The sequence below is a fragment of the Alligator mississippiensis genome, chromosome 5 (genome assembly GCF_030867095.1).
Source record: "Alligator mississippiensis isolate rAllMis1 chromosome 5, rAllMis1, whole genome shotgun sequence".
NCBI classification, from domain to species: Eukaryota; Metazoa; Chordata; order Crocodylia; family Alligatoridae; genus Alligator; species Alligator mississippiensis.
This window is the reverse complement of record NC_081828.1, coordinates 126988005-127013451: the sequence shown is the minus strand read 5'-3', so window position 1 is coordinate 127013451 and position 25447 is coordinate 126988005. Positions and strand designations below refer to the sequence as shown.

Below are 25447 nucleotides of genomic sequence, written 5' to 3'. Positions count from 1 at the left end.
CATTATCTGTTAGCTGCATAGGAGGAGGCCTAGGGTTCACATTGACCACCTAACAGCTACTAGAATGATCACTTGTCCTGACATGATGATATTTCTTCTGAATTGGTACTCTACACTATGTTTTTTCAAATCTACAGTTTCCTGGAAGCCTTTAAAGGAAAGATTTCTTGACAAAGTTTTGCCAGGAATTTCATTGATAAAGGAAAGGAAAGGAAAGGAAGAATTAGAAAAAAAGAAATGGAGCTATTCAGAGTGTGGAAGCCTGCAGCCCCATTCAGCAGGTATAGCCAGTGTTCCCTCAGGCAAAAATCTCAACGTGCTGGGGAGGACAGACCCATGGTCCTTCCATTGGTGCAGACATAACTGAGATGGTGTCCCTTTCCAGTGGTTGGCCATCCCTGACAGATGGGTGAAAAGACTTCCTCTCTCAGTTCCACATAGGTAAGTACATCTAATTACTCTTACACATTCTGCAATAACTAGCAATCCTAATGAGCTGCTGAAAAAATTGCTGTGTTAATTCAAAGGTTTTTCTTTTAATGTAAAAGCAGACTAAGAGTCATTGAAAATATCAGTTTACTACAGATTAATTTTCAATAAGTTCCAGTAAAACCCAGTTATAACCTCACTTACCACTTCCTCTGTTACACAACACAGGTAGGATAATCTATCTTTTTGCTATTCATTTAAGAAACAGCTATCAGTATTCAAATGAAAAGCAAACATCTCCTAGTACTGAGTCCCCCAGAGAAGAGCAAGCCTTGACAGAAGGCTAATCAGCATTATCAAATTTAAAGTAAGTACAGACAGTCAAAAAGCCTGAGACTAAATTGATTCAATCTTTGCAGGTTAGTTTAAGCTGTGTAGATTGAACTGGTAAGCAAATGAACAGACATTCACTTTTGATTCTGGAAATGCAGCCACATGCCTGCAGTGGCTCAGAAACTGAGGGGCAGTAGAGCATGTCTCCCTGCTCAGCTGGAACAGACAGCTTAGGCCAAGTCTAGTCTACACTGCCTCCCCGCCCCCCGCAAAGCATCCTGGGATGCTGGGGGACAGAGTTAACTTGAATCTGGAGGGGATCTGGGACAGAAGTTCAATAAACTGATTTAATTAAATCAGTTAAGTCTGATACTGCATCCACCCAGGTTTATCTTAAACCACTTTCAAAATGGTCAAAATTGGTTTATGTACACTGAACTTCTGTTGTGTTATAGATCTGAACCGGTTTCTGATTACTTATACCTGTTTATGTGTAATTTCTGTCCCTAGTTTTAGTGTCCAGAAATCATGAATCAGGCCTGAAACAATTATACTAGCTCAGAAATCTGGAGATGATGATAATAATGGTTTGGCGATTAATTTTATTTCCATTGATTTTTAACACTCTAGTGTTAGAATGAATTGCATTTTCATGTCTCAGCAACCATAAGAAGTAGAAACTTACTTTATTAAAAAGTAAAAGCTGAGGTGCTCAACATCATCATATAATGCCAGGAACTGACTCTATATAGAACACGTACCAAATAGTGAGAGACTCTGGGTCAAATCAAGAATTTAGCTGGCTATTTGCTACGAGTTCTCACTAAGCTTAATAGAGCTTTTATTAACATGTATTCCAAAGTATGGCATGCAAGTTTCATGTCCTCTACAGACTTGCAGATGCTTTTTTAAAAAGGCAAGTTTGAACTTAAGCAATGAAGAGAATGTCTGGGTGAAGATGAAAAGACTATTGTTAGTACACTAGAAACTGCTAGTACCCATGTTTTAGATACAGTGTGGCTGAAACATTAGCTAATTTCCATGGCAGCCTGCCCTTCTGAGCTGGAATGGATTCTTATTAAATTGTTGCAAAATTTATGGACACCAACATGTGTCCAACTCAGAGAATAAAGGAGAATGCATTTGGCTTAAACCAACAACTCTTAACGGTAGCTGCTGCTTTGAAGCTCTAGGAACCTTACTATCAATTTCTCTTAACTGAACATTTGCCAGCAAATCACTTCATAGAATAAACAAGCTTCAAAGTGACATTGAAAAATTAAACCTTAGGAAAAGCCAAAGGAACATAACTCATTTCCTCTCTCAGAATTAACATTTATTTGAAGGTTTTTTAATCCAGAGTTGCAAATGTTAAAGCTGTATAACTAATGCACTTCACTTGCAATACAATTTCATGCACTTTAAGAACACTACAATTTAATGCAGTTTAATGCAATCTTATGTGTTTTCTTTCTCTTTAAGATTGTGTCTGGAATTAAGACCAAAAATGAAGCGACAGGGCATGCATTTGGATCAGGGATGGGCAAAATGCAGTTCAGGGGCCGGATGAGGCCTGTGAGGCCATTCCATCCCGCCTACAGGGCCCCTAAAAAATTTAGAAAATTAATATTTATCTGCCCTGGGCTGCCTGTCATGAGGCCCTCGATGGCTTGCCAAAACTCAGTAAGCGGCCCTCTGCCCAAAATAATTGCCCGCCCCTGATTTGGATGGTAAACACATTGCTTTGTCACTTCAAAGGTGAAGAAGAGAAAAGTTTTTGCTACATTTTGCTGAACATTTTTCTAAGTTTGGTTCTGAAAATCCCAAGTTCCTTTGGATAACCAGTTGTGACGCTTCCACCTTCATTTTGACAAATATATTCCATTACTTTTTAAGTTACATGTTTTCCTTTGGGGAGAAGAGGAGTGAGGGGGAGAGGTAAGCTGGAGAAGGGAAGAGAAGAGGGCTGGCTGCTTTGTTTCACTTTTTTATTTGCACAAGGCTTATTTTCACTGTCTCTTAGAGGTTGACCCCACTGCACACAAAACCAATGTGAGGGTGCAAGTAGAAAATAATTTATAATACTGTGTACCAGATGCATATTTAACACTTTTGAATGGCAAAGAGGGAGATATGCCAGCCAGAAGAATAAAAAAAACATAAATGTGATTTTTGTACATGGATGCTACAAACTCCCCTGATGGTATAGGAGTACAGTTCAGCTGATAATGTCTTTTTGCCATTTAAGAATTTTCACAGTATAGGCCAGGAAAGTCCTACTAAGGTTTAACTTGATTATTTTGGAATTTTGTAGGGGATCATTTTAAATATACCAGAGAAAATTCTTACTCTGTGTCCATTTGTGGGAATTAATTGCCCTTCAGTATTTATGGAAAAGGAGCTCTTGTTTCTCTAGGAAAGGAGGAGAAGGAGTTCTGAGCAAGCAACTGCTTCTCCAATACAAGGAGAAAAGTGGGGGGGAGGGGGTGGGAAGGAAATCTTTTGTATCATGACTAACATGGCCCCTACCCCAGAAATGCTTACAGTGTTTATAGAGGAAGTAACCTCACTTTCATTTCCCCTTATTTGGTCTATGGCTTACCTCATGCTTGTCAGGAGCAATGAAATTCAACTGGCCATTTGAGTCATACAATATAGAGAAAGCAAGCTCGAGCACCTCCTGGAACAATAGTCGCATAGAAACACAGGTTAAAATTCCATTAAAGAAAGTCACATGTTCATATTTCAGCCTTCCTCTCTCTCTACCAACAGTGCCAAAGAAAACTGAAATGCTTTGTAGTATCCACCAGGAAGGAATGCTGCTCCCCTGGCACCCTTCATTCCTAGCCAGCATTGCAATGGTTCCAGATTTAGGCAATGGATAACAGATTGGGCAACAGCAGACACAATGCAGATACAATGGCAGTGAGGGCAGCAGGATAAATTGAAAATGACTAGTCGTGACAGTCTTGGAATCTGGATTAGGCTAGTATTTGAGTTCAAGTCTGAGCCCTCCCATGGCTAAAATTGAATCCTAAGGCACCAAAATCTTAAAGCATTTTGGCTCCATGATAAGGCTAGTTTGTATCTTGTGGCATTTGTGCCACCTTCACTGTTGGGATTACTAAATTATCCATTCTCATGATGCCTTTGCCATTTTGGCCACTGAAGCAAAGAACTAGCAAGCAATGGGTGAATTCTCCAGTAGCACAGAAGTGGCACTCCCTTCTTTGAGATCATCCTCAACAGGGTAGAAGGCATGTCACTTAAGGAGGTATGACAGTGGCCATTACAAGATGCTGCAACATATGTTAGCTTTTGAGCTGCCTAGACGTTTTGGGGCTCCTCCAAAGCCCTCTCTAATTCTATCTGTGCTTAAATTCCGTCTTCTGTTTCCCCCACTGCCTGTGCTCCAGACTAAGTTTTTCTCTCCCTTGCTTTATTTAACTCCTTCCCAATGTCGAATACATCTTCATCCATAATGTCCCTCACCATTCAACAAAACTGGCCAAATAATTGGTGACTAATAATTATTGTAAAAAATAAAGACGTATGAATAATTTAATAATTAGTGATACTTCTTAATGTTCTCAGTTTCAAAGGATTCTAGATATCAGGCAGTGCTACCAATAAAAACATTCCTCCTATTAGAAAATGTGATGGTTGTAGCTGCGTGAGCCTGAGAGATTTGTTTACTGTACTTAGTTTTGCAAATTCCAAATAAGTCTAGAGTGGGGAGAAAGATGACTGATTTTCTTTCCTCCAACAAGCATAAGGAAGTAAGTTAGGCATCCTGATTACATTGAAAAATCAATAGGCAGTTTTCCATTGAAAATTCCAATCTATGTAGATCAGTGATTCTCAAGTAGGGTACCACAGCACCCTGGGGCACCTTGAGATCCTTTCAAGGGTGCTGCACAATGCCACACAATGTTAGCACCATCAGATTTACAATCATGATTCACAAGATAAACCCAGAGATTTCAAATAAAAATCCATAGTTGTGGTCCTTCTGAGTTCTGTGCAAGAGAAAAACTGCTCTACTATGTCTCTGTAAGCAAAAAAAAAAGTGAAAACTAGGAGCTGGCATTTTCCAGGGGTGCCTCAGGTCTAAAAAATTGGGAACCACTGATGTAGATATATATACGTGGGTGCATCTACATGCAAAATTAAGGAGACACAAACTCTGGAGCACTTTCAACTGGAGTACACTACTCCTGGGCACAGCATCTACACATGCACCCGGGACAGCAGCACTTGCAGCAAGGGTGGAACAGCCTTGGGCTGGCCAAGGCTCTGGGTGGTGGCCTCGGGTAGTGGAGGGACTGGCTGGGGCACAAGGGTGCAGAACCTACAGAGCTGAGTGGCTAGCTGGCAGGCAGCCCCCGCACTTTAGTACCCTTGTAACCCAGCCAGCCTCTGTCACCGTCTACATATGCGTTTCAGCACAGTAAACGACCGCACCATTTGACAGTACTGTTGGGGACGGCCCCCATCATACTGACGTGGACAGTATGATCTTACGGCAGAGTTAATTTACTGTGCCCTAATACTGGTGCATGTGCAGATCGTGACGCTTTACTGCAGAGCTAATTAGTTTACTCTACAGTAAATTGCATGTTTAAATATACATAGTATTTACTAACAATGACCACACTTATCTAAGGCACTGTGGTGTGCATCCTTATATTTAGGCTAAGAAATAAATGTGGTTTACATATTCAACAGTTACTGTACATGTCCAATTAACTTTTAATAAATATAAACATCTTCTCTGAGTTAGTAAAACAAAAGTCAGTGAAAAATGTACTGGTTATGGGAGGTATATGGGCCACTGCACTCAAGTGTATTCAAAACTACTCTGCTGTGCAGACAAGCCCTGTTTTTCTTACCTTGTTGTTCCTGGTCAGTGGTCACATTACATGGATTTTCTTTATTCATTCTCCTGAAGAAGGAGGTAAGAGAGAAACATCTGGCCCTAGTCACTACGCTACTAGCAGCTGAAAAAGCACTGCTTTCTACATTTACTACACCGAGGAGTAAAAATGGAATAATGGCAAGTTTGTGTTGGTTGGAGCAGACATATCAGGAGCTACTCTGTTAACTTCAATATCTGGAGGTCTCTAGATTTCTGCTAGTATAAATAAGACCAGGTTCTTGATCAAACACCTTAAATGATACTTCCTGAATGATCTGAAACTTCAGTATCACATAACAAACATTCTTGATCTCCTTTGGTGTGGTTATACTTTCAAATTTGCTGTGCTCTAGAACAGATCAAAGCAGCTCCTGCACTCACTCCCAGGGGAAGCAGCAGCTCGTCTGGTGCATTCAGATGTCAAGTTCCTTATAGTTCACACTCTTATTTTTTGTTTTAGGCCTATTTCTTAACTGTACCTTATTAAGACTAATGTCTTCCATTAGAGAACCAAATTTACCTCTACCCACACAAACCTGGCATTATCTCCTCTTAGCATGTTATAAATTACTGACATCAGAAAATGCCAGATCATGAAACAGATGATGAAAACTAAATACATCCTTTAAGCCCCCCACCACTCTTCCCCCACTAAGTCCTGTACCAGAAAGTTACTGAATTCTGTGAAGGTCAAAAACATACCCTGTCAAGTTGGAAATTAACACATTTCCATGCTCCATGGAAAATTCTGAGGGCTTGAGATTTTCATAGATTTCATAGATTTTAGGGTCGGAAAGGACCTATTAACCATAAACCGTCTTTCCCTCTCTACCTCCCTGTGAAGGCCCAGTTCTCATTCTCTCTCAAAGTTCATCTTTCCAATCCAACTTCTCTTGTTCCCAGATCCTTTCTCTCTCAGTCCTCCCTACTTCCAGCTCTGTTTTTCCTTCCTTCCCACTCTCCGTTCCCTCACCACTTCTAAACCCTTTACTTCCTACCTTTGCTCTCCCCCATTGGCCATGTACAGGATACATTTCTAGTGGGAGAATCACAGCGCTTGCGGTAGAAACCATGAGAGTACAGGTATTCACACAATTTCTCCAGAAACAAGAGCTTTGGTTTCGGGGGGAAAATAATCCACGTGTGCTCTGGTAGAGGTTCTTCCCTGGATTCATTTCTCCTGGGAGAATGAATGCTTGTATACTTTCCACCATTTGACTCCTGGTGAGCCATGGGGAAATGTTGCCTGCACCTTCCCAAGACCAGGGTAACTCCAGTATGGAGAAGGCAGGGGGAGCAGCTGCTTCTCGCCTCTCCCAGTCTCAGGAGGAGTTGAGTGGTGAGGAAAGGCACCCATGCCTTGTCCATATTGGGGTCATCCCAGGTATGAAGAAGGCACAGTGGTTATCTGCTCCTACTCCTCCCATAGACAGGGAGGACAAGGGAGGGGAGGAATCGCTGCCACTGCTCCCCACCTGCTCCTTACATTGGAGTCCCCTGTGTGAGGAGTGGGGGAGGGCTTTGCCACTCTTCTCAGTCCTCTCAGCTCTCAGGACCTTGTAACCACGGGCCAGTGAAAAGAAACAGAAATTTCTGAAGAACGGAGAAGGAAGTAGAATGCTTTCTGTTTGACAGGAGTGCACCATGACTTAGACCTGACAAGTCAGTGATTGGAAGGTGAACTGGGTTACCCTGGACTAAAGAAATGCCTGTGGCTAGAAGAAAATGTTTTATCTGACTATTTTTATCATCCTTCTTTGCTTTAAAAGCTTTTAAATCAAACACAATTTATTTGCATATAATATATTAATATAAGAGTCATAAAAGACCCTAACAGAAGGCTTTAAAAAAAAATCAAACCAAATTTAAAACACAAGCAAGACTGAATGACAGTGGATTCAGGTCTAGTCCTATCAAGGTATTCAAGCTTTGTATTGCATCAGATTCCAATTCAGATTTGCTCTTATATATTTCTAAATGATCCCACTGGAAGAGTAAAAGCCGTGTGCTGGCAAATGAGGAAATGATAAAGCAACTATTAAGAATATTCTGCCAATTCAGTCCCTGGTCATAACAGTGATGTTCTATCATTCAATTTCTTTTCTGCCAATAAACATTAAGGTGCTTGGTACTTATATCAGTGAGAACAAAGGTATGAAAATGTCCTTTTGAAAATTCTCTCCAGTTGTGAACCTTCAGGAACCAGCATGATTTTGTGAGTTGAATCAACACAGATTTTGTGAGATGCTGATGTAACACATCTAGATATTACAGATGCAAGTTATTTTCATGAATAAATTAATTCAATATTTATCAAGCAGCCCCGTAATATTCTCCAGTGACCATTAAGGAGCTGCAAATATTACATATTCTTTAATAAGAGAGCCTGCTTTACATGATAACTAACTTCCCAAATTCTGTGATTCATAGGATAGAAAATAAGGACTAGGGGAAAAAAAAATCACCAACAGAACTGGAGTAGCAACAAAAATAATAATTGCTATTGTCTGTATCAAAAATTGAATGTTTCAGCTGTGGATGTAATTATGCTACTTATCAATCCCTGAACTGCACATCCTCAGCTAGCAGGTTTTTTGCCAGTCCAAAGTAATTTTTCCCTAGAAAATGGGGCAATGCCGACAGCTAAGGACATGCAAATCTGTAGGGCTGTTATTTAGCATTAAATTGTATCTAGACATTGCTGCTTCATAGAGATGACATATTTCCATCACTGCCACCCACTGCTTCCCTTTATTTATTTTTCTTCTCTCTTTTTCCCTCCCTCTCTCTTAACTCTCTTTTTTCTGGGCAAATGAATACCAAAATAAATAAACATTAAAAATACTTCATCCACATGATATAGTTGCTGCAGCCAAATGTTTCAACAATAGGCAGGAGTTGTGTGCATGGGTATGATTCCAAAAAACTAACAAGAAAGATATTCCTGTCTATCTGTTTCCCTCTCCCACCTTGCCCCCCCACCTGCCCTTCCATCCCTGCTTGGGTTACATTTTTTCATTTTCATCCAGAAATATTCTATACTGAAAGCAAAGACAGGGAAATTGTGTCACAATTACTACTTCCCTATGAACCAGATACATTTGATACAAGTTATACACAGAGAAAATATATGCAAATATTTTTATAGGGTCTGTGCATCCATATTTCCGTCAGTCTGTAGTATGTGAGGCTCACCCACTAAGGAGTCAATTTCACATGTCACTACCCATCCACATCTCCTTCGAATGGTAGCAAAAAAGCTAGAGTGGGGAATGATCTGACAGAGCACTACTGCAGTGATTATGTTAGGAAGCTTTCACAGCACCTATCTGCATTATGCACAGCTTTAGGCAGAAGATGATTAAGTCCTGCACTTTTATACACATTAAACAAACACATTATGTTTTCAAAATTAATGAGGTATAGAAATCCTCTTTTAATAGCGTATGCTCTAGAAGGTTTAGACAGTGAAGCTAGGGTTGGACCCAAACCAAAACTACAGAATCTTGCCAGTTTTAGGGAATCGGATTCTGATTCAAATCCCCAGATCTGAATCCTCTTCCTCTGGGGGTAGTTTCAGGACCAGAAGTGGAAATCTCCTGCTAACAGAGGCATGCTCATGAGATTTCTGTCAACTCATGCTGCTCCTAAATTTGAGTAGAGATCAGGGTCATGTCTTCTACATCCCAGGAGTAGGTCTCAGAGGGTGGGTGGGATACACTGAGTGCCCAGGGCAAAGTGGAAGCAGTGACATACAGTTCACAGTCATAAACACGTGGCTGCTAGCAGCACCCACTTTTTTTTTGCACCCTTCTCACACTCTCCACCAAGTCAATGCCCAGAATACAGTTGCCCCTATCACCCCCACCCCTTAGTTACACCACTGCTCAGGACAGAATTCAAACAATACAAGTCCCAGAGCTTGTAATACCACACCTTAGGAAGAATGGGACTGAGCACACCTTGCTCAAAATCCTGCCCACCTGAGTCTGCTGATGGGCTCCAAAACCAGAAGTTCACCTGCAAGACTGCTCTGGACTTGTCCCAATGCCTCCACATAAGTTCTGAGTCTTCACTAGGTATTAGTGAAGGTAACAGAGACAAGCCTGAAGCCATATCATGGGTGAACTTCCAGTGGACTTGGATGGCTGAGGCATGCTCAATCCCACCCTCTATGAGACCCACTGCTGGGATGCAAAAGACACGATTCTTGTCTCTATTCAAGTTTAGGTGCAGCATGAGTTGATAGAAATCTCACGAGCGTGCCTCTATTAGCAGGAGATTTCCATTACTAACGATGGAAGGATTTTGCCACATCCAACTTCTCAAGCTTCCTTCAATTTGAAGGCAAATTGTCACAGGAAGGAGTTGGCCAGATTTTGGCATCAAGGGACCTCAATCCTGGGTTGGACATTTGAATCTAAATTTGGAAAGATACCCTAAACCTAATTTGGAGCTCATTCCTATCTGGAACACTATTGAGAGACATAATGATCATTCAAATCCTTAAGTTTCTACTATCTACCCTCCTGTGTTTTCCTGAATAGCTCAGTCAGAAATTACTAGCAGCTGCACTTTACTGAAATTTTGCTGTGTGATTGGAGTGGCACGAACACTGGATCACTGGCAAGAATGGTCAACAAAATTATATCATCTAGTGAAGACAATGTTCAGTCAATAGGGCTAAGTACAGATATTCAAAAAGCCCGAGCCTGAATTGATTCAATCTTTGCAGGTTAGTTTAACCTGCACAGACTGAACCAAATTGCCTGCAGGGACTCCAGCTGGGATGTGCCTGGAGGGAGAAGAGGGAAGGGGGAAAAAGCCCTTGCCAGGGTTGTCCCCGAGGGTGGGGAATGGCTAGACACCAACCAGGGCAGTGCCTCAGGCAAAGGGGGAGGAGGGCAGGGAGGGGAATTAAACTCCCCTGTCTCCTCTCTCTTCCATGGGCTGGCCTGGCTCTGGCCATGCCCCCTGCCAGGTGAGCAGCCAGCAGGGGGGAAAGCCAGGCAGACCCCAGCTGGGGTCCCCATGCCCGTGGGGAGAAGGGAGAAAAGGGAGTTTAATCCCCCTCCCTCCCCCTGAGCTGTTGGTTCATGCCTCCGCCCCCTCCTCTCCAGCGGAGAAAAGTATGGCAGGGCCTGTTCTGCCCCCACAAGGCAGACCAGGCTGTGCCAGCTGGGTTTCCCACCCCCACCTCCTTGTCAGCCAGCCCTCACTGCTCCAACTAGAGAGCAAAGAGACGGGGCCAACTCTGCTCTATTTGAGCAGGCAGGATAGCCCAAGGCTGCAAAGCATTCTGGGATGCTGGGGGCCTCTGATTTAACTTGAACCAGGAAGGGATCTGGGACAGAAGTTCCATAAACTGGTTTGACCCAAATCAGTTACTTCTGATACTACATTCAACCAGGTTCATCTTAAACCAGTTTCAGCCATTTTAAAAATGGTTTATGTGCACTGAACTTCTGCTCTGTTACAGGTTTAAACCAGTTTCTGATCACTTAAACCAGTTTATTTGTAATTTCTGTCCCTAGCCTAGATATTTTTACTCTTTTGTAATCTATGCAACCCATTCAAATATGGATAACATCCAGGAACCACACTACTGAAGACCATCTTAGTATGTTTTAGGCTTATCTATAATTATCATAATCCACAGATGTTATGAAGTTAAATGCAGGGTTGAGTCCATTCGGCAATGCTGGTCTAATCATTTAATTCAAATGACTGAATTCAAATGAATTAATTCAAATGGTAAAAACAGAGAGAAAGAAAGAGATTGTATGTGTGTATGCTGGAAAGGAGAAATGGCTGTTTTATTTCAGGAAAGGCCAAGTTCATAGTGTTTGCATTCTGCAAAATGAACAATTATAATAATTTGAAAAACAAACCTTGTTTTGTTTAAGAGCTCCCTTCTCCTTCATGTGAGGGCAGTCCTTTCCTGTCACAACTGCTTTTATATCTGCCACAGGCACTGCATTAAAAAGACAGAAAATGAGTGCAAGTGAAAGGTGCGAATGTCCTGATGTCAAACAAGATGCGCCAAACAAGAGGCAAAGCTAATGTGTCAAAAATGCCACCCCTTTTGCCATTTCCAGAGCCTGCTCTGAGAAAGGAAACAGTAAACAAAGCAACTAAAATAGACATCACAGACCTTGACAAAACCCAGTAAGTTTATATTTTCACAAGGAAATGTGACCAAGGATTCTGCATCCGGTTCCCTGCTGAGCTTTTCATGAAAATACACTTAATATGTATGTATATAGGTGTATGTGTCTGTCTGGGTAGCCTTTATTTATACCAGTGAAACTATACAACCAGTACTGTATACATTAATTTATACAGTACTTTTTCATGCCGTTTTACAATGTTCTCAAAAGTAGCTGCTCAATCATTCTTGGGGGTTTGGATATAGAAACAGTGTGAAGCTTAAAATAAACACGCTTAAAAACAAGATTTTTTTAAAACCAAACTGATTTTTAAAAAGTTCTTAAAAGTTTAAAAGACTTAGCACAATCACCATGAAAGCAAAATTGACGAGGTCACTGGAACACAAGATAAATGTATCTTGCTTCAACTGGAAGTCAATTTTCCAGCACTAATTATAAATCTATCTACTTTAGAATATAATATGGTCAGGGAGTGAGAGGAAGCTTCAACAATCTATAAATGAATTATCTTGTGACTGGAAAAGCATCATATGGAACAGGATAATAATATCTAAGTCTGTTTTTAGTCAATCAATCATTTAAAATAGTTATGTAAAGTCTGCAGTAGAGAAATATATATTTTATGGCACTGGGCTCAGCACCATGGTACATGTTATACATTTCATAAATCAGGACAACAACCTGTTGCATCACTCACAGCAGTGTAGTTGAAAAGGTAACATGATCAGATTGGTACAGGCTGTAGGAGTTTTTGCCCTCCTCTGTAGTGGGGAGCATGACCCTCTTCTTGGGATCTCTTGAGCATATATTAATGCCCTTTACAGAACCAGAATGTTGCCCACCAAGCTTTACTTGTGGCAGGTTAGTGAGTCTTGTATTGTGTCAGGATTGACTGTGTAGTTTTGCTAAGAGGTTAGATAGTGGAATTGTACAGGACAGTTGAATAGGGATGATCCTGCCTCAGGCAGGGGGTTGAACTAGATATTGTCTGCAGTCATTTCCAGCCCTACTTCTCAATGACTCTATGACACTTTTGAATGCATTTTATATGCAAGTAAACCTGTTGACATTTTGACTATCATTGCAGTATCTGAACACCTGCTTAAAATCAATAGCAAAAGCAGTCTGTACTGGACTATAGCCAACTCCCCTTGCCATGGCTCACAAAACAGGCTCATTATGATACGTTCAGAATGGTAACACCTTATAAGTAGGCTCTATTTATCTGTTGAAAGATCTTCCTGTTCCATTCCACTAACTCCTCACATAGGAAACAAGACTGACCACAGGACCTAAGTCCAAAAGGGCACTCAAGGAATGAGTGGCCCTTCTTCAGATTGTGTCCATATCTACTTCACTTGATCATCAACATTAAAGGTGAGGGTCTGGTCACAAAGTGTTCACGTGTGGGATTCAATGCCTCATCTTTCATTCCAAAGTTAATGTAACATTTTTCCAACTGCGATGCAAACACATCACTTCTCTCAATGCCAAGGTAGCAATGAGAAACGTCCTTGATTCCAACAAAGGACTGTAGTAAGGGCCTGAAACGTCCTTGAGGCTATTCTGTAAACCACTAAGAATAAGGGAAATCTGACTACAAACTGCTACTGTTATGGGGCTCTAGTTAGGTCTGTTCCTCGACCTGGCCCAGCACCAGGGAATACTCAGAAAGGTTATGGGGAACAGCAGGGAGGGAAAAAGAGAGCTTATATTTGTTATTCCAAATGCTTGTGCTGCATTTGAATTATTTTATTCATACATTAAAAGGTTTGAATCATTAAGTTACTTTTCTCAGAGTGGAGAAATTAGACACCTAAAAAATTGTTCCCTGACTTCACTAAAGAAGCATAATAATAAACTTGTCTGATTTGCATATAGATGCAACTAATAAAATAATGCCAACAATGATATTTATTACTAATGAAAAGTACACCAGGGAAATGATTTCCGGTCCAATCGTTGGTGTTACAGGCACTCATCATGGCCTCATAACCATTAATGACTACATGGCCTGTATTTCACAGCAGGGTTGAAAGCATTAGTGTCCTTAATTCAGGGACGGGAAACTGAATGACAAAGAGTAGTATCAAATTTGCCTGCTCCCCCTAGGATGGATCTGGACCATGATCTGGACCCATTTTTAGTGGCAGATCAATAGTGGCAGAGGCAGGAGGGGTGCCAGCTTACGGAGCTGAAAGGATTAACGCAGCTGTTGTTTGTCTATTTGCTGCTGACATGTCCATAGTGGGGCTCTATAGGGGACTTCAGCAGCAGGCCACACCCCTGACTTCTCAGTCCCTCCAGGAGCCATATTTTCCATACTCCTGGATTAAATGATCTGCTTGAAGATGCACAGGAAGCCTGTAAGCATGGTTACTTCGCACCAGAAAGCTACTTAATGCCACCTCTTCCTCAAATTACTTTATTAGATGGCAGCTCCTTCTCTACAGTTGGTTCTGCCAATGGTGTCTCCTTGTTGCTCAGTTTCTTAGAAGTAATCAAATTAACTATAAAAACTGAATGAAGTCAGTATGAAGTTAACTGTCCTTTTCAAAGAACAGTCTCAAAAATAGGAATGCAAAAAATAAGGGACATATTTACTTTCCCAGAAACATAAACAGTTCCTTAACAGAAGCAAAGGTCTCAATTCAGGAAACTACTGACAAATGTGATGAAATTGTCACTGCGCCAAATTAAAATCCAGAATTAAAATTCATAACTAGGCAGTGGCCTGAGCCAAAAAAAATCAGGAAGTAATCATTACCCATTTCGGGGAAACTGGATCCAGGCTGAAAAACTATGGGCGTTTACAGACATGCTTTGGGAGGTGGTGGTGGGGAAAAACACATGCTTTAATTAGTTAAATTTTAATTAAAAATGCCTGGATTGTCATGTGCATCAGCATCCTTGTGCTGAAAAATGGATGTGGGGCCCTTTGAACTAAACAGCATTGAATAAGCTTAATTTGAAGAACACATTTTTCAGCACGGGGACACTGATACACATGACACCAGAGTCTGCTGAAGCACGGTAATTACTATGTTTCAACAGACTCGATTAATTGAACTTACAGTGTGTTGGAACAGCCTCCCTGCACATGTATAGGAGCCCTATGGCTCAGAATTGTGCTCACTTACAATCAAATGAGCTTCCAATTCGACAAGTGTCCAACAACATACTGATATCACCAAAATTTACTAGACTGAGGTCATTTACTGCACTAAAGATGCATCACTGTGTGGAGATGGTGTGGGCATAATGGAAACAGAAAAGAAGGCAAGCTTTAAATCACATTTCTCACTCTCTGATTCAGGGGTTAGGTGGGTACATCACAGAACAGTCTCAGGAGCATTAGGTCAGCTTGCATTCATGATGCCAGGATCTGGCTATTCATCTTGGATTTTACAAACAGGAAGATTCAGATCAACAGGACCTGTTTAGAGTCATTAACTTAACTGGAAATGCTCCCTCCTCCTGGAAAGGGGAGCATTAAAAAAACCAGGCAATTTGTAAGATCCACCATTGCTGCATTTTGACAGATTCTTTATCGACTACATGGAAATATGTACCTGCTGAGAATGCTCAAACACTCATGCCAAGATATATGTTAACCAGCAGAGGCATAATAAACTGAGTCTATCAATAGAGGTATTTCTCTTACATCATCTTACAAGTAAATGATAGAAATAACTTCAAAGTTCACAAAGATAAGGCAGTGTGTTTAAACGACTTACATTTATCCTGCAAAGAATCATGTGGGACTTCTCCTTGGGGACTTTCTTCCAAATCTCCATAGTGCAAGACTTTGTGATTTGGTGATAGTCGACAATACCAGAATTTGTCTGTTAATAAAACACGTTACACATAAGGATACCATCTGTCCCTGCTATGATTATTGATACTATAAGAGATAAATCTATTCAAATGCTATAGTTGCCAAAAACAAATACTGTAAAATGATTAGAAAGAGAAAATGTGTGTGTTGTGCTGGAAAAAAGGAAAAGGCTCTGCCACCTCTCAATTGTTCATGTGATGAAAATGAGTCTTTGAAGTTTAAAGCCATTTCCTATTTTCATTCATCCATTAGGAGGAACACTAATATTAAATAAGAATGCCCTTCAAGACGAGGCTGGTAGACATCTGTCTGTCATCCTAGGTTTAGGAATAGCAAACCTGAAACTGTACAAGAAAGTTGGAAGATCCCTGAGGTCCTTTCAACCTATGATTCTAAGCTTTGAGTTACATAATAAACTCTTCCAGGCAGAGCCCTGGGCTAAGGTTTTCAAAGGTAAGTGTTGATGGCTAACCTGAGACAACTTTATGGGCCTGATTCTCTGCAAGTTCTGAACATCTAACTGAACAAGCCTGTTTAAGATGTCTCAGTTGGGACACTCAGAAAGTGAGACACCTGAAAAAAAATTAGGCATGTTTGACAACTGTGGTTCTAGCCTTTTTATATGCCTTATGAAGCACCGTGTACCTGTACAGGGGTAACAGTGTATAAACAATAATAAATATCCTATGAATTTAATAATTATATCCTGTACTGCCTTATTCCACAGATCACTGATTCTCAACCAGGGTGCCAACACACCCTGCCAGGAGATCCTTTTAAGGGTGTTCCTCTAGCATTGTTAGGTGTGCAAACACCTACACATAATTCACAAGACAAATCCAAAGATTTCAAATAGGAATCCATAGTATCAAAGACATTCTGACTAGCTGTGGTCTTTCTGAGTTCTTAGCAACAGAAGATTTGCTCTAGTGTCCTGTAGTCAAAACACATGTTAAAGCTAAGAGCTGGTGTTTTCTGGGTCCAAGATAGTTCAATAGATCAATATTATGCATGTCCCCAAATGTATGCATATTGCATTCCTATTTAGCTCTTACTAGAAACCCAAGTGTATTTAGTTCTCTTTCCACCCTTCAGTTCTCTATTTATTATTCCCCTTAACAATATTTGTCAAGAACTGCTACCACTAACAACATTTGCTTTGAAGAGTTAGGCTACAATGCTAGCTAGCATGCAAGGTCGCTACTTGCCAATTTAATTTCTGAAACGATAAACACTGTGCTACTCTTCCTTGCCAAAGCATGTCTGCTTAATAGATAGACCACATAACGTTGTCAGAAACACAATTTTGCTACAGCTATACTATAACTCTCCTAACGCTCTAAGCAGGGCTAGATGAAATGGCAGTTAAAATACCAATGGACTGCTTAGTGGCTTTTCTACATTAGTGCTTCTATTGTTTCTATCACTGGTGGGAATTTTGAGAGGATAAGACTAGCATAGGCACTGCCCTGCTGTACCACACTAGCATGCTGGCTTTACAAGCTCAATGTTTCTGAGCATCCTCTAAAGCCCTAATGATAGCATTTATATGCCTCTAAAGTGCCACCTTGCCCTACCTGCTGCCTGATTTCAGACTAGCATGGCTAGCCACCTCTTGATAGAATATAAAAATTGTTTGATAGACAGATGTGATTTGACATAATGGTATCTTTAAACTGTCAATGTACTTTCCACTTTTAGCTATATTCTTTCTAAAGAATGTGGCTCAGAAATGTACAGAGAGACTTGAAAAATAAATAGAAATGTCTTGGAATTTTATGTAATACTTTCTACTGAAGGATCACAAAGCTGCTCAGGAGCAATGAAGGGGAATTCTGATCTGTTATGCAAACGCAAATTGGGAGGAATCCCGACATGAAAGAATTTATTCTGGGATGCCCGAGACTAGAATCTTGTGCTACCTGCATGCATTTCAGGGCACCCACTGAAATGAGTAGGAAACAGGTTTAAAACTAACATGAGAAAGTACTTTTTTACACAATATTTAGTTTAACTTGTGGATTTCATTGCCACAGGAGGTAGTAGAGGCAGATGGCATAGCTGGTTTAAAAAAGGGACTACTTTATGGACAATAGATCTATTAATAGGTGTTGAGCAGAATGGTTGGAGATATTTCCCCTGGCTTCTCCAAATAAATAACAGAAGATGCCAGGGAGGGTAATGGATAGAGGACAGATGACTCTAGATCTATCCAGTTTAATGCTCTCCCTTTAGCATCCACTTCTGCCACTAGGCTAGATGGACCACTGATCTGACACAGTATAGCACTTAAGTTCTTATATTCGTATGTGACACTGAAATACAGCCATCCCTGGAATATAGGCCAGCACAGTGTTGCACACCACTACAGACGTAGGAATTTTAGGAAACCAGGAGTCTCTATACTTACAAGACTGTCAGACAGACTTAATAATAGAGAAGACTTCACCCTTAGTTTGTACAGACTCATATGAAAGATCCCACATGATTAAGTCCTTGGCACTCCAACGCTTAAAAATGTATGCTAAAAATGTTCCTTTCCAGTAGTGGGATAACTCTGAGTTCCTATTAAATACAGTAGCAGTATATTATCTTTAGCAGGATATTTAGGAGACAGCTTATTAATTTTGGACACATAGGAGGAACATAACTTGCAATGTCTTATCATTAAAGAAAATCCATTCTTCTTAATAAAACTTAGCTTGACTTTACTGTCATTTCAAGACCTTAGGGCAATGAGTAAGTGGATGGTGTCGTGGAAGACAATTACTATGAAACACTGAGGAAAATCAGACTGTATGTTGAAGTTAGTAAAAAACTAAAATGGATCAGATCTGAAATGTACTTCAAGATTAGATTGTTTTGATAACCTTTTAGCTGTGAACCTTTTCAAAAACAGAGGAAAAGAGTGCAAGTCCTCACTCCTTTACAGCTCAGAAGGCTTGTAGAGCCTTTTAAAACAATTCCCAATATCACAAGGATAATTAAAGAACTAATAACCATAGACTGCAGTTCATAGCATGCCCAGTATAACTCTTCAGCAGTCTCACTAATAGCTGCCATCATAACAAAATTTTGCTGTCAAGGGGGATTCTTTTAATTGAAACCTGCAAATGGAACTAATGAGGTCTTGTCAGCTGTAACTGTTGAATGTCCAAGCTGAGACAAGGGCAATCAGTACATTAGCAATGAAAAAACCACACACTGTTCTTTTTTGGATCCTGCCACACACCATCACATCCACAGCTACTTGGGTTTCAGCTTGAGACTATATTAATGCATGCATCATATATAGGGGTAATAACCCACATATCTGCTGTTTTATAGGAGGAGCTGCTGTGAAGCAGAGCTGGTGAGTGCGGCTATTTTTACTACACAGGTTTTCCAAATGTTTTGATTCATACATATTTTTACGCAAGAAGTGATAAACTAACAGCATAGCTAAAGCCATAACCAGGCCAAGTAGAGCTAAACATAAAAAGGAGGAAATGATGTCTATGGGCACAAGAAAGTTTATGATGTCAAAAATGCAATTTCCAATCATAAATCCCTACGAAGTGTGAGTACAAGGTCTTATTCTTTTATATCAGTGTTAAGAAGAGGTGGTTTTAAACTAGGAAATTCTAGCTGAGAAGGCACCTTGAGCCTGTTAAATTGATTCCATGGCATTTACTGGAATTTAAAAATCTGGAGAGGGATTTCAGAAATGGAAACCCAACTCATGGACTTTTAGGTGTGTGCATGTAACTAGAAAAATCCATTTCCTGGGTGAATGGTCACCTCGACAAATGGTAGCTTGTGTTTTGCCCAGGAAAACTGTTAACTGGTAACCAGCTTGATTTCTTCTGGAAGAAATGCTCCATAGTTCAGGACCTGCCCCTGAGATGCTGGATGTCTCTGGGTAATAGAGTAATTTTTGTATTTGACATCATACATATCTTGATCTTATCTCTTTTATGCAATGAGTGGTTTCTAGGAGGATATCTTGTTAAAATTAGAAACAGAACTGAGTGGCAAATCAGGCTCATGATTTAACTGACGTCTCGGTTACTAGGTTTTTAAAACCTAGGCAGTTCTTAAGTCTGTTTTACTCACTAAGACTAAAGTACTGGTGTTATGGATTCTAGCTTGATTATTAAGATTACAGCTACATAGATAATACTACAGTTTCTATCTTTCTGAGGATCACAGAGAGTTTTAATGCTTCAATGAAGTTAGTTTGACAATGAAGTAGGATAAATATTATTTTCTCCTTGTTTACAGTTGGCAACCTGAAAGACAGCAAGAGCAACATCATTTGTCCAAAGTAATTTAAGAAACAGATCACTGGACTCCCAGTTCTCTTCTGCACTGTTCCTTTCTAGATCTGTAAACTGGAAAAAGTAAATCAATTAATTTTCTACTTGCACTTTTTGCTCCATTATTTCAACCATATTCTGGACCTGAGTCACATCTGGGTGCACCAGTGGGTAAAATCTGCAGCTCCATTTCTTAAATCAACTCATTGTGGAAGAGCGAGCACTTATCCACTGGGCAGTCTGCCAGGGTGGGGCAAGAGTAGCCTCACTGAGTTTATACTCTGCCAGTTCATTTCCCATGGGCACTATTCAGCACAGACAGAACCTCTTGCTCTTTTGGCCCCACCTATATTAGATTTGCATTGACTTGCTCTGGACCTCCAACTATCTCTCTGATTCAGTTTTGGGCAAATTTGCTGCCACTGGGTGACAGTAACTTGCCACTGGTGGAAAATGGACCTGTTAGCTCTATATTTCCCTGAAATCCCATAAATTAAACACCCACCCCACTTCCAAGTACAGGGTGGCTGGTGTTATTAAGCCAAATTACTAGAGAAAAAGACTAACATTACATTCTCTAATTTTCAACTTCAAAAGATGCTATGCAAATTGTTTACATCTTCAAACAAGAGCTACAGGAGCCTGTTAACTAAATAGCATCTTGTCACATTGTTAAAGCTTAGTGAGAGGAAAATAAAAAGTTGGCTGTAATTCAACTAAAAGAGCAGCTCAAACTGTGATCCACTGGTGTGCACAGAGATTTTGTTGATGGTCCATATACTGATGGCCATTCCCATAAGCCTGCAACTGAAAGCAGCTGGTATATATTAAACCACAAGTTGGCTACCCCTGGCAGGGATGCCACAGCATGTCACGCAAAGGTATTTTGCTTGGCATGCATACCTTGGGGTGGATGATGGGGAAGGATCACAACAAGGATTGGACCCCTCGTAGCATTATTTTTCCATGGAAGCAATTGCTGCAGTTGCCACAGGAGTATTACATGGTTAGGACTAGGAGCCTCCAGAGCTGTGTTCTGCATGTCTGCTTGCTGCCCCTTCCTCCCGCTTGCCAGTCATTCCCCTGCCCACCAGCTGGTACCACATGGCTCCCAGCTGCAGCACTGGGACCTCAGGAGGACTGGGGTGATTGCCCATGATCTTCCCCTGTCTCTTCCCCCGCACCTCCTTGTTCTTATCTGTATTTCCCTTGGTGCAGGGAGGCAGAAGCAGTCCCAGGCCAGAAGCCTCCAGCAGCCCCAGCTAGACAGAGGCTTCTGGTTGGGATTGAGGGGGCAGGGGCGGGCAGGCTGGTCTTGCTGCTGCCTACCACTGGCTCCCCCTGGGTCCTACTGCCCTTGTCTCCCGTCATCTTTGATAGGCAGCCAGAAGCAGATAAATATTACTTTTCTAATTATTCTTAGGGGCCCCGTGGGCCAGACAGAATGGCCTGGCAGGCTGGATCCAGCCCATGGGCTATATTTTGCCTGCCGCTGAACTACACACATCACTACTTTTGTCTGTTTCTTTCCATTAAAAAAATGATCCTGGAGCAGACCCATGTAGAAAAGGAAACACTGCAGAAACTAGAAAGAAAAGGAATATTTTCTCAGTTGGTGGGCTAATTCACCTCTTGCCTGGGTTAGATGGTACATTTAGGACATAATGAAAAGTTTAAGAAATATGTGTTTTATATTCCTTTTTTTCAAGTCACCTTGAAAACACATGATACAATTGTGGTGTTAATTTGAAGGGTATGCAACCAGGTTTCCTTCCTCTTGCAAAAATTACTACTCAAGAGACCTTGTCTATGGCTTTAGCACCTAGTTTCTCATTTTAATCACACACCATTTCTCTTTAATCTTTATAAAGATAAAACAGCATTTCTTTCAAAAAGGTGCACCCAGCAACATAAACCACAGATGTTTTGTATGACAGTAGTGATATATCTATTTTGCTCAATAAAACTCTCTGGCAGAGGCAGGTTTACCTACTACAGTAAAAGTTCTGTTAACTGGCACCTTACAAGCCGGCACGCTTTATTAACTGGCATGCCAGCTTGTAAGGTAAAGTGAAACTGGAAGCGCCCACCGTGGCACTTCTGGTTTCTCTGAGCCCCCATGGCCCAGGGCAAAGCAGCCTGCGCTGCCGAGCCTCCACGGCATGGGGGCATAACAGGTTATGCGGGGCCTGCGTCACTGTCCCACAGGGCCCCTGGGAGGGGCGGTGACGTCCCGGATGCGGTGGGAGAAGCAGCGGCCCAAACAGGCAAGGACGCCTGTTTGGGCCGCTCAATTAACCAGCATATTTTGTTATCAGGCATCCTCCATTCCTGGGGGATCCTAGATAACAGAGCTTTTACTGTACTTGGCTCCACTGGAAATAACAGTTTTGATTAGTAAAACACTTCATGGATTTTTGCTCTAACCCTTTTCTTTAGAACTGAGCTGACTACCTGTCAATTGACAGTTACCAGCTTAACAGAACTGACCACAGTGTATTTTTCTGTTCTAATAAGATCAGGATACAAGTGAAGAGATGCCTTTGTAGGAGACAGCAAGAAAACGGCCTTGTGCTCTCTGGAGGTTTTTGAACAGGTGATTTATTTTTCTTTAAATAACCAAGGACACGAAAGACACTGCTAGGGTAACCATCAAAAAATTATCGCTGTAGTACAATCATGCTGATATGATAATTCCATCTTCAAATTGGTAAGAAGCAGTGATCTGCTACAGTTGACCCAAACTCAGCTTCAAGACCACCTCAGAGAGATGTGCCTTGGCTTGGAGGCTTTGCAACCAAATATAATAAAGATTCAGTGCTCCAAGCTTGAAAAGCCTGGAAAGACCTTTACTCATTTTTTCGTAAAGCAATTGTTTGCCCCTACTCTGACTAACCATGTGTCCTACCACATATTCAGGAAATGTTCATAATGGAATTTTGTTCTAGAGCAGTGGTTCCCAAACTCTGACAGACTGCACACCACCAATTTATAACAATACAACTGTAAGTACCACGAGCAAATATTTCAATATAACATTAAGTACCACCAGCAAATTATTGTCATACAGGCTAGGGACAGACATTCAAAAAGCCTGAGCTTGAATTGATTCAGTCTTTGCAGGTTAGTCTAACCTGGCTAGGCTGAACCAGTTTCCAACCGTACAGACAATCCCTCTGGACTGAGGAAATTCAGGCACATGCCTGCAGTGGCTCAGGCTGTAAACTAGAAGGTGCTAGAGCAGCCATCCCTGCCCTTGCAGAGCTGATCTGAGCTGAGCTGAGGGGGACATGGCCAGGCTCCAGCAGGGCTCTGATTAGGGAGGGGTGTAAACCCCCAGCCTGCCTGCTGTCCCAGGCTTTTCTCCACTCACTGCTCAAGGTGTAGGAGTGTTGCCAGCCTGCAGCCCTGGGCTAGCACTCTGAGGCAAGGGGGTGTGTGCAGCGCATGCATCTGTTGATGATACAGAGTTTTTCACTCTCCCTCCCTGCTTCTGTATACTGCCTGAAACAAACTGACAGGCTAGCAAGCCAGGGTTGGGCGGGGGGGGGGGGGGTGATAACTGTGTTTATCACCCTTATCTCAGTGTTTATCATCCCATTAAGACTGATGATTCTACCTGCTGATTCAGCACAGACCCAGCTTGTTGTCTGCTAGCTAATACACAGACACCTCCTCAGCAAGGCAAAGGGAAGGGGGGAATTCCTGTTTAGCAGAGAGTGGTGAGAGGGAAGGGGAAAGCAAACAGCTCTTAAACAGCATTCCCAAGGAAGGACACTAAGCTACCTGTTAATTAGCTCCAAAAAGCCTGTCTCCTTCTGTCATCTCCCACAGCATGGACTGTAGGCAGCATGTGGTTGGCTAACTAATGCTGAGCTGTCTGTGAGGGATGGAGGAATGCCTGCTTATCACAGAGTGGGGAGGGGAGGAGAGGGGGAAGAGCAGAAGCTGGACAGATGCCTGCAGAGACTGCTGATCTCCAGTGAGGCAGGAGAGGGGAGGGCCCAGCCCTGCTGTGGAACAGAGAGCCCCACACAGCCAGAGCACATGCTGGGATGCTGGGGGACTCTGATGTATCTTAAACCAGTCAGAGGTCTGGGACAGACATTGTATAAACCAGTTTGAGCCAAATCAGTTAAGTCTGATACTACATTCAACCAGGTTTATCTCAAACCGGTTTCAGCCATTTTCAAAGTGTTTTATGTGCACTGAACATCTGCTCTGTTACAGGTTTATACCAGTTTCTGATCACTTAAGCTGTTTTATGTGTAATGCCTGTCCCTAGCCATAAAGTAATTATAATAAATCAGTTAATGTATACCACTGACAGACAGACTGTGTACCATCAGTGGTAAGCATACAACAGATTGGGAACTGCTGTTCTACAGTCTTTGTCATCAGGTAATACCAGTTAGTTATTTATTAAACAGTCAGTCTGATTATTTCAATTTTGCCTGTGCAGACCATGTGAAGATTCCCCTTTACACATTCTGCAGATTTGGAACATTTGCCCTAGGGCAGAGGTTCCCAATCTGTCATACACGTACCACCAGTGGTACACAGACAACCTGCTGGTGGTATTTAAGACTGAACTGAAAAATTTGCGGGGGATACTTAAGGTTCTATTGTTTTAAATTGATGGTGTGCAATCTGTCAGAGTTTGGGAACCGCTGCCCTAGGGTTTCCTCAGAAAAATATAATGAAAAAAGAAGTAAATCAAGATGCATGCCTTATAATCCAAAACAGTCACATAACCTTACTGTGGTAATCCTGGTCCTATCTTCTTGTTACAGTTACCCTATTACTGTTCCAGGTCTATTACTGTTAATCATCATGTTAGGTGTTAACTTACAACAGGGCTGTTTAGCTGGCATCCCACAGGCTGCATGTAGGCTAAAAGGAGTTAACATATGCCCCTAGGCTCCTGCACAGCTGCTACTGCCCCCAGGCTCACATTTGGCTGCTGCTGCTCCTATTGCTCTTTCTAAAGCTGCATCTGGGGTCTTGTGCTCTCTGTCCCTCCCCTGACCCTTGCTGCCTGACCCAGCCCACAGCAAGGGGCAGGGTGGCATGGTGCAGCTGCATTGCCAGAAACACTGGCATCCTGGAGCAGTTGTGTGGTGTGATGCCATGGGGGAGCCTACAGGAAGTTGCAGGTGAGGCAGGGAGTAGGGGGGCCTGCCCTACACATGCAGTGCAGTGGGGTGGTGGAGTATTCACCTGCCCATGCAAAACATACAGCCTTGGGGGCCCACGGTCCCTGCTGATGTGGTCCTCCATGGGGTGTGTGGCCCCCAGCTTCTTAGAAGTTGGACAGCCCTGACTTACTGCTTTCTGGGCCACTTTCCGACCATAGGTCAGATCTTTTAACCTCTTGAAGGGAAGGCACTAACACCAATTTACTTCAGCTAAGGATCCCGATTGCTTGAACTGACAATACTTAAAAAAAAGAGATATAGGT

General features: G+C 41.7%; 1 protein-coding gene across 7 annotated transcripts in view; it reads right to left on the bottom strand.

Moving 5' to 3' along the window:
• The window catches only part of ELMO1 (engulfment and cell motility 1), a 464393-nt gene that overhangs the window by 2771 nt on the left and 436175 nt on the right, over positions 1-25447 (bottom strand). For all 7 annotated transcript variants that reach the window (XM_019483404.2, XM_019483406.2, XM_019483405.2 and 4 more), the window contains 3 exons: positions 15588-15695; positions 11572-11654; positions 3365-3442 (listed from right to left, as the gene is read on the bottom strand). In XM_019483404.2, coding sequence (XP_019338949.1) covers positions 3365-3442; positions 11572-11654; positions 15588-15695 — 269 coding nt within the window. The remainder of the gene's footprint in view (positions 1-3364; positions 3443-11571; positions 11655-15587; positions 15696-25447) is intronic.